Source organism: Brassica napus, chromosome A10 (genome assembly GCF_020379485.1).
Source record: "Brassica napus cultivar Da-Ae chromosome A10, Da-Ae, whole genome shotgun sequence".
Classification (NCBI taxonomy): domain Eukaryota; kingdom Viridiplantae; phylum Streptophyta; class Magnoliopsida; order Brassicales; family Brassicaceae; genus Brassica; species Brassica napus.
In genome coordinates this window covers 6,804,930-6,820,870 of record NC_063443.1, presented here as the reverse complement: position 1 = coordinate 6,820,870, position 15,941 = coordinate 6,804,930, and the positions used below count along the sequence as shown (strand labels likewise).

The following is a 15,941-nucleotide window of genomic DNA, read 5'->3' as shown; positions in this document are numbered from 1 at the left end:
TCAACCTACATATACATACTATTATAATGTATTAGAGACAACAAGTTAATTGTTCCAATTGAGGTTCTTAGTTTTTAATACTTAATTAAAATTATTATATACACACTATTGACTTATCAAGTTCTCTGTAGATTACAATTATTTAATATATTTGTGTATTCTTTATAGTCATAACTTTATATATTAAAAATATTCTTCTTTCCAATAACAGAGTCATAAAGTTCGATCACAATGAAACGTAAACGTGGACGACCGCTAGGAGTACGGAATAAAGTGAAAGATACACACAAAATTTAATGAGTGAATCCAGCAATGTTCTATGTTATTTAATTATTAAATTTGATGAAAATTTTAACCTACTATCAAACCTACCAAAATAATTAAAAATTAACACCTCCAAATACTCATGGTTCAAAAAAATATAAGAATTATTAAAAATGGGCAATACAAAATAATTCTCATTCTTATGTGTGCAGAACATGCAGCCAAAGATCACAACAATTGGGGCAACACCCTCGGACCGCAACCAATAATCGTTAGGATCATTAGGATATGGCCCATCACAAATCACACAAATAAAAATGCTTTGTTAGGAACAACTTTCATTTGTCTTGACATCCACGTTTGTCTACAAAATACTTAATTTTAATTGTTCCAACTACATTTCAAATGATTGTTTTTAACCACTAATCAAGAACAAAAAAATGGAAGGAAGAGTGCCTATTTCTACGTCTAACACAATGTATCAACGGTTCGAGGAAGGAAATAAACTACTATCCTAAGCCTGATAGCAAACGACACGAGTCAACTTTTTCAAAATTTACGTTACCGCTTCCTACATCAATTTATTATTAAAACTAACTTTAGTTTAAAAAAATGAAACAGATGACGCGCATCCAGTGTCTTCACATTCTAAAAGAAACAAAACTTAACTTATACTTTTAGAAACAAAAATCTTCCATTTTTAATTCACCGATACTTTAATGAAACAAGTAATCCGCACGAAGCGCGGACACCGGCTCTAGTTTTTATAAAATGAGTTAACATCGCACCAATTCGTATTCATAACAATTATAGGAGTATTGTTGTTTTTTTACAATAATGTCCTATTTTGTAAATTAAAATCTCCAATCAAACAAAATCACACTTCTCGTCTCCGCGGTGTCTGTCCATTGTCTGGCATCACCTTCGCAGCGTGCTCTGAAATAGCCGTTTCCGGCCAGTAAAGATAGTACATTTCTTCACGCAGTTATAAACCAATATGTTTAGCAGTACCAACAACAGTGTATCGATCTCAGTATCAGACGAGGAGTCCAACGAGAACCGGATCCGCGCTCGTACCCGTAGAAAACGTAAGAAACCGGGTCACCGAACCACCTTCGAGCTTCCACGCTACTTTCTCAGGCTTTTTGTTAGGTACTGGATCGTCCTCGTTTTCCTTCTCGCCGTCGGATTGCTTCTCTTCGAATCAACGAGGATCATCACCAAATCTGCGAAGCTCAAAAAGTCTCCAGATTCGATCCCAAACAAGAAAAGTGAAGGAAATTTGAATAGATTGGATCCTACTACAAAGGTTATCGGTGGTGTTAGGCAACGTAAGCTCTCTCTCTCTCTCTCCATTCATCTTTGAATCTGCCATTGATAGGTTTGTAGGTTGTTTGAAGCTTCTGCCTCCTGAAGAGCTTGAGCATCTTGATATCTTAGAGCGTAAAGATTCAAGCTCCCCTGTTAAGAAACTTGTGTACCTAACCGGTACAGATTCAAGCTCTCCGGTTCGTGTGAATGGGACCACGCGTTTTAATTTATTTACTGGGAACCAGACTTTTGCTGAGAGAGAGAATAGTTTTCAGGTCATCACTTGGTAACTCTAACAACTTGGGTTTCCCCATTGCTGAGTATTGTCTTGTGCAATTAGGTGAGTGAGACTGTTTCGGTGCATTGTGGGTTTTTCAATGAGAATGGAGGGTTTAGGATTAAGGATGAGGATAACAAGTTTATGCAAAGTTGTCGAGTTGTTGTCTCCACATGTGCCTTTGGTGGTGGAGATAACCTTTACCAACCTATTGGAATGTCTAAGGCATCAACTCAAAAGGTTTTTGTCACTCTCTCATATCCACTGCTCTTGAACTCTTTTTGTTACTCTTTTTCCTGCTTCATTTGTTTTTGGATTCAGGTTTGCTATGTTGCATTCTGGGATGATGTTACACTCGCAACGCAGGAGGCAGAGGATCAAAGGATTGGCGAGAATGGTTACATTGGAAAATGGCGAATTGTGGTCGTTAAGGATCTGCCTTTTGTGGACCAAAGGCTTAATGGCAAAATCCCAAAGGTACTACTTACTTGAGAGGCACACATGTCCTTCTCTTTTACCGCTGAGCTATTTTTAACTGGACCTTTGCTGATGTGTTCACGGTACTCTTCCTTTGGAGGCACCAAATTTGACTCTCACTTTTATAAAAATTTGAAGCACGCATTCGATATGAGTATGTTTTCATGAAGGTCTACATGTTGTTGTTGTTAGATGTTGTCTCATCGCCTTTTCCCGGAGGCCAAGTACTCGATTTGGGTAGACTCCAAGTCCCAGTTTAGAAGGGATCCACTAGGAGTATTGGATGCTCTTCTTTGGAGGACAAACTCGGTGCTTGCGATCTCAGAACATGGAGCTCGAAGCAGCGTATATGACGAGGCAAAGGCTGTCGTCAAGAAACACAAAGCTACACCGGAAGAAGTTGAAGTGCAGATAAATCAGTACCGGCATGACAAGTTACCTGAGGATAAAAGATTCAACGGGAAAAAAGGTGAGTTCATCATGTCTTCTTACGATCTATGTTTGCAGCAACAAAATTCTTAAAAACTCTTTTGAGGATGTTGTGTGTGTTTAAACTTACAGCTTTGTGTGAAGCCTCTGTGATTGTGAGGGAACACACTCCATCAACGAATCTTTTCATGTGCCTCTGGTTCAATGAAGTTGTACGCTACACGTCGCGTGATCAGTTGAGTTTCCCATACGTTTTTTGGCGATTGAAAGGTCTCAAGAAGGTCAATATGTTCCCTGTGTGTACACGTAAAGATCTCGTCAATAGCATGGGCCATGTACGCAAGGCCAAACCCTTAGTTTAGTAGCCTTGTAAACTTGCCCCAACTTTCTAATTCATTTTATCATCATTTTTTGTTTAGCTAGTCGATATAGAAACTGAAATCATTTTTTTCTTTTAATTATACTTTTATGTAATTCTCAATGGTCTCTGTTTCATAGCTCTCCGAAATTTTCAAGTGTGCTTCGTAAATTTCGATTGTGCTTTACAAATTAATAAAAGCAGCTTAGTTGGGAAAAAAGAGAGAAATGGGTCGAGGATGGTTATTTCGTGACAAAAAAAAAAAAGGAAACGATGGTGAAAGACGCCCCTTCGGCCAAGAGTATTCGTTGTAATAAAAACCTGCCTAGTTTGAAGACTCTTTCTAGGCCAGCGTCTCTCCTCTTCTTATTCTTCTTCTCCAGCCCAGCCCCCAAGGTATGAACGACGCTCAAAGTTTGTAACAGAATCCGGCGGCGGTAAATCAAAATCTCTCACAGGTACGATCAGTTAAGCCTTTTTCTTTAAACGCCGAATCGAAGTGCCCCGAGCAAGTAAATCTTTTGCTCTTTTCACTTAGTCAATGAGTAAGTTTCTAGCACGTCGTTTGGTAACAAGATGCTTCTCCTCCCGTCCTCTCCACGTCTGCATCGTTGGCAGCGGACCTGCTGGTTTCTACACTGCCGACAAGGTTCTTCATTCCTCTCTTTTGATTTGATTAATGGTGATTTAAGTCATCAATTAAATAAACTCTTTGTGATTTGATAATCAGTTATTGAAGGCACATGAAGGAGCACGTATTGATATAATCGATCGATTGCCCACACCTTATGGACTTGTTCGGTCCGGTGTTGCCCCTGATCATCCTGAAACTAAGGTACTCTACTTGAATCTCATTTCATTGGCTGAATTGAATCTTGTTTCTTTAGAAACATTGCTATCTTTGTTTCTGTAGATTGCCATTAATCAGTTTTCTCGCGTGGCACAACACGAGCGTTGCGCTTTTTACGGGAATGTAAAGCTTGGTTCCGACTTATCACTTTCTGAGCTGCGGGATTTGTATCACGTGGTAAGTTCTCGTTAAACTATCTTCTTATGTGATGTACATTGATCTGTCTGTTAGATTAACAATAGTTTATGGCTGTTGTTCACTATGCACTTTAAACAAGTTTTATCTGTTTACTATACTCTCTATACTCCATGAGGCCTATTTCATTTTATTCTCCCTTGCTCTCATTAGTCATAACGTCTAAATTCAGTAACAAGTTGACTGAGAACCTTCAACTTACTTATTATTATAAGAAGCATGGTCTGTTCAGGTTGTACTTGCATATGGTGCTGAAAGTGACAAAGATCTTGGCATTCCAGGTGAGGTATGCCCGTTAAAAGTGTTTCATGTGCCTGTCTTTAAGCATAAGTTACTCGGTTTTGGTTGCTTATACTTGTTGCTGATTTACTTTGATAGAGTTTGGGTGGTGTGTTCTCCGCAAGAGAATTCGTCTGGTGGTATAATGGGCATCCCGACTACAGTAGTTTGAAACCTGACTTGAAAAGCTCTGACACTGCTGTTATTCTTGGCCAGGTACTCTAATATAATATATGGTTTGATAATTCTTTCTTTTGTACCAAATGTATCCGAGTAAATGCATTTCTCAGGATCTCTCTGACATATGAATCATTCAAATTTAAGGGTAATGTAGCTCTAGATGTTGCTCGGATTTTCTTAAGACCGACAACAGAATTGGCGTCGACTGATATAGCTACTCATGCTTTATCTGCGCTGGAAGAAAGTTCTATAAGGTCCACCAGTTAGATACTGTTGCATTCCATCTTTCTTATAGTCGAGACAACCAACTATAGTTCATAATACAAAGCCGTAACGTCTACAGGAAGGTGTATCTTGTTGGAAGACGGGGGCCAGTTCAAGCAGCATTGACTGCTAAAGAGCTTCGAGAAATTCTAGGTATGTTACATATCTAAACCATCGCATAGTGGGCTTTAGATTGTGTTTGTCGATAAATCCCCTAAAGAAAAAATCAAAGAGGAATTAACTTTGGGACCAAATCGTGTGAATGGGGAACAATCTGTAACTATATGATTTTAACTGTGGTATGGTGTGTGTGCTGCTGCTGCTTAGCCTGCTTTTGTGAGCGTGTTTGAGTAGAACTGTGGAAGTGTGGTTGCATGAAACAATCTCTTTAATTTTTGATAAATGGGTTCGGAGATTTACCGGTCTCTCCAAGTTGCATCAAAATTATATATTTAGGATAGAAACAGACCTCAGGTTCCATTGTTTTTTCTTACATTTAGTTAAAACTACTCTATCATTCTGCTCCATATTTAATGATGTGCAATATCTTGTAATGTCTTTTGTTGCATCTCTCTACAATGCAGGGATTAAGAACTTGCACATTCGAATAAAGGAAACTGACTTGAGTGTAACTCCTGCTGATGAGGTACCTATTTTAAACCGTCTTTTTGCATTTAAGAGGAACTGTAATATTACTTTTATGCCTACTTTCATTGGAATCCACAAAAGTTGGTTCAATCCTTTGTGGTATATCGACCCGGATGTTTATCCTTTTTTTTTCTTCCAAAGGAAGAAATGAAAAGCAGTAGAGCCAGGAAGAGGATCTATGAATTACTGTCAAAGGCTGCTGCAGCAGCAAAAGGAACATCCGAAGGAGACTGTGGTCAACGAGAGCTTCACTTTGTTTTCTTCCGCCAACCTGAGCGGTTCTTAGAGTCAGATGAAAGCAAGGGTCATGTTTCTGGTGTAAACTTGGAGAAAACCATTCTTGAAAGTAAGTGCACCTCAAGTTGAAACTATATCATCATGTCCTGTTTCTTTATAGCTCAGCTGTCTAAAAGCACTAGAAATGGATAAGTGATTGCTAAGGATACAATAGTGTAAACACTTGATCCACCATATGTCTCTTGGTACTTACTTGTAGGTGTTGGAAGCGGAAAGCAAATTGCAGTTGGTACAGGAGAGTTTGAAGATATTAACTGCAGGTAGTAAAAGATCATTTTTAATGAAAGATTCTCAGTGAACAAATTTGAATGAAAGCATGTTCGGTTTTTGCAGTATGGTGCTGAAAGCCATTGGTTACAAGTCGGTTCCAGTCAACGGTTTACCCTTCGATCACAAGAAAGGTGGGTCTGATATGAAAGTTTTGTGCGATAAATGCGTATGAGAAAGGAAAAAAACGATGTGTTCTTCTGATTTTTTTGTCTTGTTTGAAGGTATTGTCCCGAATGTAAGAGGTCGAGTGGTTAGTGGAGACATTTCACAGACAGAGCCAGGCTTATACGTATGTGGATGGCTCAAAAGAGGACCAGTAGGCATAATTGCCACAAACCTTTACTGTGCAGAAGAAACAGTAAGCAACACCAAACTTGTCCACTGATGTTCTTAATCTATTAAGATTGGGATTTAAAAAAAATGTGTTGTAGGTTGGTAGCATAAGCCAAGACATTGAAGAAGAAGGTGTTGGTAAAGGCGAAAAAGAAGGAAGCAAGGGACTGATGCAGTTGCTTGAGAAGAAAGAGGTGAAGATGGTAGGTTCTAGTGGTTGGGAGAAGATTGATGCCAAAGAAAAACAAATGGGTATTGACAGAAATAAACCAAGAGAAAAATTAGTCACATGGGAGGATCTTTTAGCAGCAGCATCAGCAGACAGCTAGGATTTCTTAGCATTGATTTGCTGATTTATTCAATTATATTTTTTTTTTGTCAACAAAATGAATAAGCGACTTACAACAACCATATGATGGTTATTGGCACAAGTATTGGCAACAAAAGCCAGTCGGTCGGTGCATTTTAACTTGTTTTTTCTTTCTGTGGCCCCCGTATGATTGTTATTGGCACAATTATTGACAAAATGTTGCAGATCCATTACAACTGGTCTTTCTTACACTTATGCTAATTACATTTCCTGGAAAAAATGTTCTTAGGTCAAACCGTAAAGATAGCAAAAGGGAACAAAGGCGTTTATTGAACGACTGCTTGATGTTTACTTGACACTGTATAATGACTTGAGTTGCTGAGTGATCAGCCTGCTGCTGTGAATAGCTGATTGAAGCTCTAGATTCTCCGACCACCATTGTTCTAACACTTATGCTAGAACACTTATGCTAATTACATTTCCTGGAAAAAATGTTCTTAGGTCAAACCGTAAAGATAGCAAAAGGGAACAAAGGCGTTTATTGAACGACTTCTTGATGTTTACTTGACACTGTATAATGACTTGAGTTGCTGAGTGATCAGCCTGCTGCTGTGAATAGCTGATTGAAGCTCTAGATTCTCCGACCACCATTGTTCTAACCCATGCGCCTCGAGAAACTTCTGTTTCCCTTTTGACATCACGAAAAGCTTTGCTGCTGCTTGAGGAATAGTGTTCTTCACAACAGGACTCTGGTTCTCCTTGTCGTTGTTCACTTCTCCCTTGTCGTTCACTCCATCCTGGTCTGTGTAGTGGCAGCAGATATAGTCACTGTCGTTCACATACAAATGAGGCACCCATTTTCTCAAATCCACAGAAGATTTCTGATTCTGTCCGTAGAAACTCGGTACCCAGTTCCTAAACCCTCCTGAAACACTCCCAGGAGCAGCCTCTTCTTCACAACCATTTGGTACCAAAGGCTCGTTTCTCGGAGGAAGCATCGACATGAGTCGTTTCCAAGCAACACCAGCTTTTTCACCAATGTTTCTTAAGCTCATAGCTAAAGATATAGAAGGTGGGTTGAACAAATGCGCATCAACAAACAGCCCATCTTTAGCCAATGCCTTGCCAACTTGTAAAGCAAAACCTGCTCCTAAAGAGTGACCCACAACACAGACATTACTGCTACCATATCTCTTCGCTACTGACTCCAGCGCTTCGAGAGCAACGTTAAACCTCACAGAGCCTTTAAGACTCTCCCAAGCTAAAAACCGGAGATCGTCTTGGATATCACGTCTCATGGTAAGGCTCTTGAGTATCGTTCCTCTTAGCGCAAGTACTGCTTTTGGTGCACCGCTCGGTCTGATGACGACTAAGTCAGCCATTGCAGCAGATCTGTCCCATTCAAGAAGAGCTCCAAATATGGATCCGTCTCTCTCATCAATCAGCGTTTGCGTTAACTTGTACTTGAAAGGAATCCACCATTTGGGTGCGAGAGCGTTTTGCTCGTCTCGGTTCTCTTGTCTGTCGAGTTCAAGTAAGTACGCTGCTTGAATAAAACATGCCATTACTGTCCTCTTATAGTTTGGATCCTTCCTACAGATACAGAAAATCGACACAAGATCTGTGAATTAAAAACAGAAACCAACTCTGAGTCCAGATCCGAAGAACAGAAACAGGGTTTTGCTGTAATGTCTCTCTCAGAAACTTGAAAGAAAAGAAAAAAACACAAACCAAATTGTCTAAAAATCTACAGAAGAATCCAAAAAAAAAACAGAAATAGTAAGAAAACAGAGCGAGAGGAATCATACCAACTGGAATTGATTAGATCTCTCCAGTTAGGAGAAGATACGTTCCTCGGTCCAGAAACGTGAAACGCGTAAGGATGATGATCAGCGTCATCTTCCTTCGCCGCCACGGATTCAGATTCCTTAGTCTCTTCTTCCACCGACGCACAATTCGACATCAACATTGTAAAAAAATATGCTCTTTGTTTCCTCTTCTTCTAAGCAAACTACAGATTCAGATAACTCTCTTCTCAGTTCTCAGTGAGAAACGGATTCGAGTGGTTATTTCTAGCGGTGGAACTGGAAAACAAAGTTTTAATTTCTTAGATTGTGATTAATGTGAAATAAATGATTTGAAACGTCTGAGATTTGCGGATCTTTCAAACGGTCATCTCCTTTTTGTTGTCGGCTTATGTGTAAATACCATTTATACCCTCAACGTTTTTGTCGTGGAAGGTCTTTGCTTCAGGGGTATAACCATAAATTAGTCCACGTTGGAGTGTGGTAGCCAGAAATGCAAGCGCGTATGTGTGCTGTGAAAGATTTCACCTTTCAGTACTTCTTACTACTAATCCTATGATACCAAGAAAGCTTTTTCTTTATCAAATGTTTATACTCGTTGCTTATGCATACAGTTTGTCGTGTATTCAAATATATATTATACTATTTTTTTTTCTTTAAAAAGTAAACAAGAGGAAATAATAGTAATGTTTATACTTTGTCGTTTACACGAATCGAATATCGCGGTTTTTGGAAGTATTTATGATCCGATCCGTTTAGTCAAATAACTAATTATCCAATTCGATTCGATCTGTAGCTATCCGGATATGCGGTGTTCCAGATATCCAGAAATTTTTAAAATTTTAACCAGATTTCTGATTCATATATATAATTTTAAATATATACTAGATATTGACCCGCCCTCGAGAGGGCGGGTATATGTTTTGTTTTTAAATTTTTTTGTCTAATATAATTTATATGATTGTGTGTTTGTAGAATCATATTTTTGTATGATATGAATTTAATAGAATAGATAATTTTTGTAAGTATATTAAATAAATCAAGTTCCATATGTATTTGTGTCTTTCTTTATATCATATATGTATTTTTTTTGTAATCATATTTGTGTTTTTATCTGTGATCATATATTCATATTATAGACTACATGAGGGATAAGAGTTCAGGTTCGATTCCGACTATTCAGATATTGGTCTTTAGATGAGAGATTAAAACCTATTTGGATATTTATAAATTTTAGTTCGGATTCAGTTTGGATCATTACGGGTTCAGTTCAAATATGGATATTCATTTAAATTATGTAAAAATATTAAAATACAAATATACCATAAATTCTATTAATTGTGCGACTGGTTTTTCCGCTACCACCCGCAAACGCTGCTTTTGCGGTTGGTAGCGGTTGTCGGCGGTTTGCAACAATCACTCAAATCGCTCTAAACCGCTTCAACCCGCTCCGAATCTCATAAATTCAAAAGCTGGCTCCAGCTACCGTTTGCGGTTGCGGGCGGTTGCGGGAGGATAATTTTTTTCTTTTTTTAAATCAATATATATACAAAAGTAAAAATATTTAATAAAAAATTTAAAATTGAAATTATAAAAATATTAAAATATATCTATTATATTTTAATTAATATTATAAAATTTTATAATAAAAACAGTTTCAATAAATTTTCAAAAATTTATGGGTGAAAGTAAAAATATTTAATAAAAAATATTAATTAAAATAAAGAATCCGAGTAATAGTTGGGATTATGTTAGGAAAAATAAAATACATGAACATCATCGAAAAAATTGTTGGGATTTGAACAGTAAAAATAATGGTGGTTACATAACAAAAATAAGATATATGGATACAGTTACAAAAAGTGGTGGTTGCCGATCATTAGGTACTTTAAGTGGGGGGTTACATAATATATATATATTTCATTGCAGTTATATTAAAAAGGTATGTATTATTAAAATTTAAGTTGGACATAACTTTTTATCAATGGGTCACACTGCTGTTTTAATAGAATAGATATAAGCATATAATGGATCAGATATCTATTTTTAAAAATATTAATATTTGAGATTTGCTTTGTTCTTACGAACAGTGCGTATCAGTATTTTTCTTTGTTTCATAAAGATAGAGATATCCAGACTTTGGATTTGAATCGAAATGGATAACAAATTATATTAAAATTAACATATATTTTGCCTCTAAAAGAGAACATGAGCAAATGATTTTATACAAGTTAAAGACGAGTCCATTTATAGCATAAACATTACACGTACATTTTTTTATTGAAGGTGAAAAAAATATGTGCAGTGGGTGATACCATTTATGAGATTATGATAGGTATCTATCTCATAAGGTGGATTATGGTGGATAATCATTATTCTTAACACTCGTCTTTGATTATCCATTTTGCATTAGGTATTGTCTCACTAAAAACTTATCATGAAAAAATAATAGAATAAAAATATGAAAAACGGAAAGGAATACAATAACGTAATTTATCCCTGAAAATGTTGAACATAACTCCCTTCATATATCACGTAGCATATATATTCTGATCCTATGCACTTGTTTTTGAAATGTTGTAATGGAAAGCATTTTAGTGGAACAAATCAGTTGGACAGTAACGTAAACGAATATAATTTGTAAGTCACTGCACCAAATAAAACTTACCTCCATAGGATTACCGAAATTGGGAATCGGCCATATCACACCCTACTTAACGACCACTCCAAAATGAGACAAAGTCTTTGAAATCTCTCTTAGCATGTGTTCAAAGGAAAATCTTCTCCAAGAAAATGTCTTACATAAATAGCATATGTTTTGATCTTTCTCTTCTCGATAATATTATTGGATAGGAAGTACAAGACATGATCATATGTTGAGAAGGTTCCATTTCTTCAAGATTTTCTTTCACGTCTTGATATCTTACTGTTCCATTGCCAAAAAAAGTTTTCACTAATTTCATGTTTCCGGCTTGCTTGTAGTTTGTTGGATAGGTTTTTGCAGTCTAATCCTGATAACAGCGTGTGTTCCCTAATACCATAGAGGATGAGACATCAATTTACCGCAAACCAAGCTTCTTTTTTCTTCAAAAAGCATGTCATTCAAAGCATGAGCATCCACATGCCTATAAGCTTGTAGTTTCCGTCCTTTGGCATGTGGAATATGTGTTTGAATTGTGGAGGATTCTCAAACCAATTCCTCTTTATTCTATTGAGCAGAGAGCTTAAATCCTCTAGATTTTCAAACATTCAGCGATAAAACTCTTTTTTTGATATTATTATTCTTCTTTTTATACTCTGTCAGAGGGAAGTACATGGACATAGGTTGTATTTATGTCGGTTCATCCTCGGAATCCTGCAACAAGTAAACAGTTGGAATAAGTTCTACCTAGTTATACCAGCAGTACAAAAATAAAAAGACTAGTTTTAGCTAGTTCTACCCCAAAACCAGCTAAGATATCATCAAACTATGTCCAATTACTTAATTATGATCACTCACCAATATTTCTTCCTATCAATACCGAAGTAGTGATCCCTATTTCTACCAATGTGTTTGCCAAACTACGAGGAAAGTGAGGTAGAACTACTAACTGTTGTGTCCTTACTGTGGCTTATGGTTCGGCTGCTACTTCCTTCATCCTTATCTCTTTCTTCTACATTCATATGGATTTTATCAACAATCCGAGTCCATGACGCCGAGCTCTTCTAAGATTCTCTCTCTCCTTTTTCTCTTTCACTTGAGTTTACATATTCTTCAAATTCTTCTGTTTTTGTACTTCTTCAACTTAGTGTTTTCTTCTTTACAAGAGTTCAAAGTTTCTTCTTCTTCTCAAGAGTTTGCTGTCTCTACTTCTCGAGCTTCTTCTTTAGAAGAACTTTTCTCCGTCACACGCTTCACTTTCTTCTTTCTCGTCCACCTTTCCTTATCTATCTTCTCTTCTCTGCCATAGTTAAGGACACACTGATTACCTACACTATATACATGAGTCGAGAGAGACACCACGCTACCCCAAATTGACTTCAAAATACACGACTTAACGAGAGATAACGTTCCCCTAAATCAAAATCAAAATCAATATGAGTGAAGATACTTACCTTGTTTGTTTTCTTTCTCGTATCAGCTTCTCCCAATTCTTCCTAGTTTGGTGAGTCTCCTTTCTTGACGACATTTTGATTTAAGACAAAGAGTGAAAGAGAGCCAAATATCATTTTCTTTAATTTGGAGACTGATTTTAGGGGTTGGTTCATGACTTGGTCTGACGGTGGTAATTGGATTTTCTTTTACGGAAACAATTATAACTTTATTAATATCAAATAAAGTTCAAACACATTACAAGAAAAAACAAAATTTCAACAGTTACATTTTTTTATGAACTTGAAATTGAAAAATAATAACATGATGCTAACTAACTCATCCGTAGAATAAACTGATTCGCTAACTTTATTCAATTTCATTTTGGTCTAATATGATCTTATTTTTGGCTGCCATATGTTGTGATCAAAAGCCTTTCATCAATTATAAGATCATTTGATGTGACCCATCTGTTACATCGCAATACGTCGCACACTCTGTTGGGGTCAAAAACGGTTACGACGAATTTAACATTCAAAACGTCCGAGGAGGAAAATAAGAATCTCTCCGAAGAGTATTTTTCAAAATAGACTCTTTCTTACGAAAAAGCTCTACGGAAGAAAGAATTGAGATGTCCGACGAAAAGCTCGAAACAAGTCGCTACGTAGCGACCGAGTTCAGCCAAGCTCGGTCGCTACGTAGCGACCGAGCGCTCGTCCCGCTCGGTCGCTACGTAGCGACCGAGCGCTCGTCCCGCTCGGTCGCTAGGTAGCGACCGAGCGCTCGTCCCGCTCGGTCGCTATGTAGCGACCGAGCTCAGCCAAGCTCGGTCGCTACGTAGCGACCGGGCGATCGTCCCGCTCGGTCGCTACGTAGCGACCGGGCGATAGCGGGAAACATGGACTGAGCTTGCTACGGTCTTCGGGAGATAGCATTCGAAGGTTTGACGAGAATGCATGACCCGGTGTCGTGTCGATGTTCGGAAAGGTTCAATCGCTACACAGCGACCGAACTTTGGCTCGAACCCGGTCGCTACGTAGCGACCGAGCGATCGTCCCGCTCGGTCGCTACGTAGCGACCGAGCTCAGCCAAGCTCGGTCGCTACGTAGAGACCGAGCGATCGTCCCGCTCGGTCGCTACGTAGCGACCGAGCTCAAGCCAAAGCTCGGTCGCTACGTAGCGACCGAGCGCTCGTCTCACTCGGTCGCTACGTAGCGACCGGGTTCGAGCCAAAGTTCGGTCGCTGTGTAGCGATTGAACCTTTCCGAACATCGACACGACACCGGATCATGCATTCTCGTCAAACCTTCGAATGCTATCTCCCGAAGACCGTAGCAAGCTCAGTCCATGTTTCCCGCTATTCTAATTCATCGATCAAACTTCGCGGATTAGAAACCGCGGAAAACTCGTAGTAAACATGTCGAGTCGGAAGACGGCCCAAAGGGACCTAAAACACGATTCAAAGCCCATCCTACGATTTTCCTACCCAAAAGCCCGTAAACCACAGCATGGTTTACGCTTGGCCCACGAGGAAGGATAAATGTCAAGTTTCCGCGGATAAATACGGAAGTTTTGAAGATAATTATGAAGATCGGGAAAAATGGAAAATCTCCATTTTATGCTATGACGGCTTAAGGGCAGAAGAGTAAAAGCGTAAACCGACCTCTGAGCTAGTATATAAGGAGTCCTAGGCGAGGAGCAGAGGGGAGAACTTTTTCAGAGCAAACTTAGCACTTAGAGCAATTTAGGCAATTTTCCGTTTTTGTTATTTCGAGCTGCGACTCAATTAGGTTTGGCCGTCTTAGGGTTGCTAGAACTAGGAATCTCGCTGACAGCTCTCGAGCCCAGGCTTATACCTTGTTGTAACGCTCATACGCAGATTCGGAATAAGATCTACTTTGCTCTCTTTTCGATTTCTTATTTTTATCGTTGTTATTCTCGTGTTCTGATTGCTTGACGTGTGGTAATTAACAGATATCCGGGTCCTCTGGGAAACTAGGGTTTTCTTAGTTTCCTTATTTAAACGGAAATCGACAGTGTGAATTTCGGTTCCCACAGTTTGGCGCTAGAAGGAGGGGAACTTACGGATCAATCTAACCCGCAAAAGCCACTCAATGATCAGGAACGATATGCGAGATTCGACGTGCGCGAACGTCATCTCATTCAAGGGGGGAGAAACGATCGATCGGGCCAAACCTCGAAACGATCTCCTTGTTATCGAGTTGACGATTCGAGATATCGACGTCGCTAGAGTACTAATCGATACCGGAAGCTCGGCCGATATCATCTTCAAAGACACTCTTGAAAAGATGGGGGTCAGTCAATCCGAAATCGCGAAATACCCAAGCCCATTGCTAGGACTTTCGAGGGAAACGACCATGGCCTATGGATCGATTAGACTCGCTGTCAAAGCCAGAACCGTGACTAACGTCACAGAGTTTCTAGTCGTTGACCGCCCCGCATCTTACAACGTTATCATGGGGACGCCATGGTTAAACACCATGCGCGCAATCCCATCAACCTACCATCTTTGCCTCAAGTTCCCGACCCCTAACGGAGTCGAGGTAATCTGGGGAAATCCAAGAGTTTAGCAGGTTTGTTTCGCCGCGGAACTAAAACGAAAGAGACCGATCCTCGAAGTTACTCCTAAGAAAGCGGAGAAAAAGACCTCCAGCAAAAATACGCGAAGTCAGGATTCAGCAGAATTCTTTTGGCAGTCTCGCAGCATCGCAGCTCTAGATGAAAAACGCGAGCCAACATGCGAACCCGTGGTAACGATCTGTCTCGACGAAGCCTTTCCAGAACGCTGCGTCGAGATTGGAGCCAATCTCCACGAGCCTTTAAGGACAGAACTCATAACCTGTCTTAAAAAGAACCTTAATACTTTCGCATGGGCTGCAGAAGATATGCCAGGAATCGACATTAATAAAACATGTCACGAGCTGAATATCGACCCGACATTCAAACCCGTCAAACAGAAAAGACAGAAGCTGGGACCCGAACGTGCTACCGCAGTAAACGATGAGGTCGAAAAACTGCTTAAAGTTGGGCCGATAACGGAAGTAAGATACCCGGACTGGCTCGCCAACCCCGTAGTAGTCAAAAAGAAAAACGGGAAGTGGCGAGTTTGCGTAAATTTTACCGACCTAAACAAGGCATGTCCAAAGGATAGCTTCCCTCTACCACATATCGATCGATTGGTAGAAGCAACAGCGGGCAACGAACTCTTATCCTTCATGGATGCCTTCTCAGGTTATAATCAAATTAGGATGAATCCCGACGATCGTGAGAAGACTGCGTTCATTACCGATCGCGGAACTTA

The 15,941-nt window shown here is 39.2% G+C and overlaps 3 protein-coding genes across 9 annotated transcripts; 2 read left to right on the top strand and 1 right to left on the bottom strand.

Moving 5' to 3' along the window:
• Positions 1-1,072: 1,072 nt before the first annotated feature.
• On the top strand, positions 1,073-3,287 carry LOC106406692 (probable hexosyltransferase MUCI70). The gene is made up of 6 exons (XM_048742214.1): positions 1,073-1,595; positions 1,654-1,850; positions 1,916-2,092; positions 2,174-2,329; positions 2,522-2,798; positions 2,891-3,287. The coding sequence occupies exons 1-6, from the start codon at positions 1,262-1,264 to the stop codon at positions 3,118-3,120; spliced, it is 1,371 nt and encodes a 456-aa protein (XP_048598171.1). The 5' UTR covers positions 1,073-1,261; the 3' UTR covers positions 3,121-3,287.
• An 82-nt stretch (positions 3,288-3,369) lies between these two features.
• Positions 3,370-6,972, top strand: LOC106406693 (NADPH:adrenodoxin oxidoreductase, mitochondrial). 6 transcript variants are annotated; one of them, XM_048742212.1, is made up of 14 exons: positions 3,370-3,574; positions 3,655-3,765; positions 3,847-3,951; positions 4,030-4,143; positions 4,380-4,442; positions 4,540-4,656; positions 4,765-4,874; positions 4,964-5,037; positions 5,469-5,530; positions 5,674-5,878; positions 6,029-6,089; positions 6,163-6,230; positions 6,321-6,457; positions 6,531-6,972. In XM_048742212.1, exons 2-14 carry the CDS (start codon positions 3,658-3,660, stop codon positions 6,759-6,761), a joined length of 1,455 nt encoding a protein of 484 aa, XP_048598169.1. In that variant the 5' UTR covers positions 3,370-3,574; positions 3,655-3,657; the 3' UTR covers positions 6,762-6,972. The 6 variants fall into 6 exon arrangements, with proteins under 6 accessions (XP_048598169.1, XP_048598167.1, XP_013702856.2 ...); XM_048742210.1 differs by having other exon boundaries at positions 4,377-4,442; XM_013847402.3 differs by having other exon boundaries at positions 3,372-3,574; positions 4,394-4,447.
• Positions 6,930-8,900, bottom strand: LOC106406695 (GDSL esterase/lipase At4g10955-like). Of its 2 annotated transcripts, XM_048742215.1 has the most exons (3): positions 8,551-8,900; positions 7,391-8,335; positions 6,930-7,178 (listed from the first exon to the last, which is right to left on the bottom strand). In XM_048742215.1, the coding sequence occupies exons 1-3, from the start codon at positions 8,709-8,711 to the stop codon at positions 7,091-7,093; spliced, it is 1,194 nt and encodes a 397-aa protein (XP_048598172.1). In that variant the 5' UTR covers positions 8,712-8,900; the 3' UTR covers positions 6,930-7,090. The 2 variants fall into 2 exon arrangements, with proteins under 2 accessions (XP_048598172.1, XP_013702857.2); XM_013847403.3 differs by having other exon boundaries at positions 6,930-8,335; positions 8,551-8,898.
• Between the last annotated feature and the right edge of the window lie 7,041 nt (positions 8,901-15,941).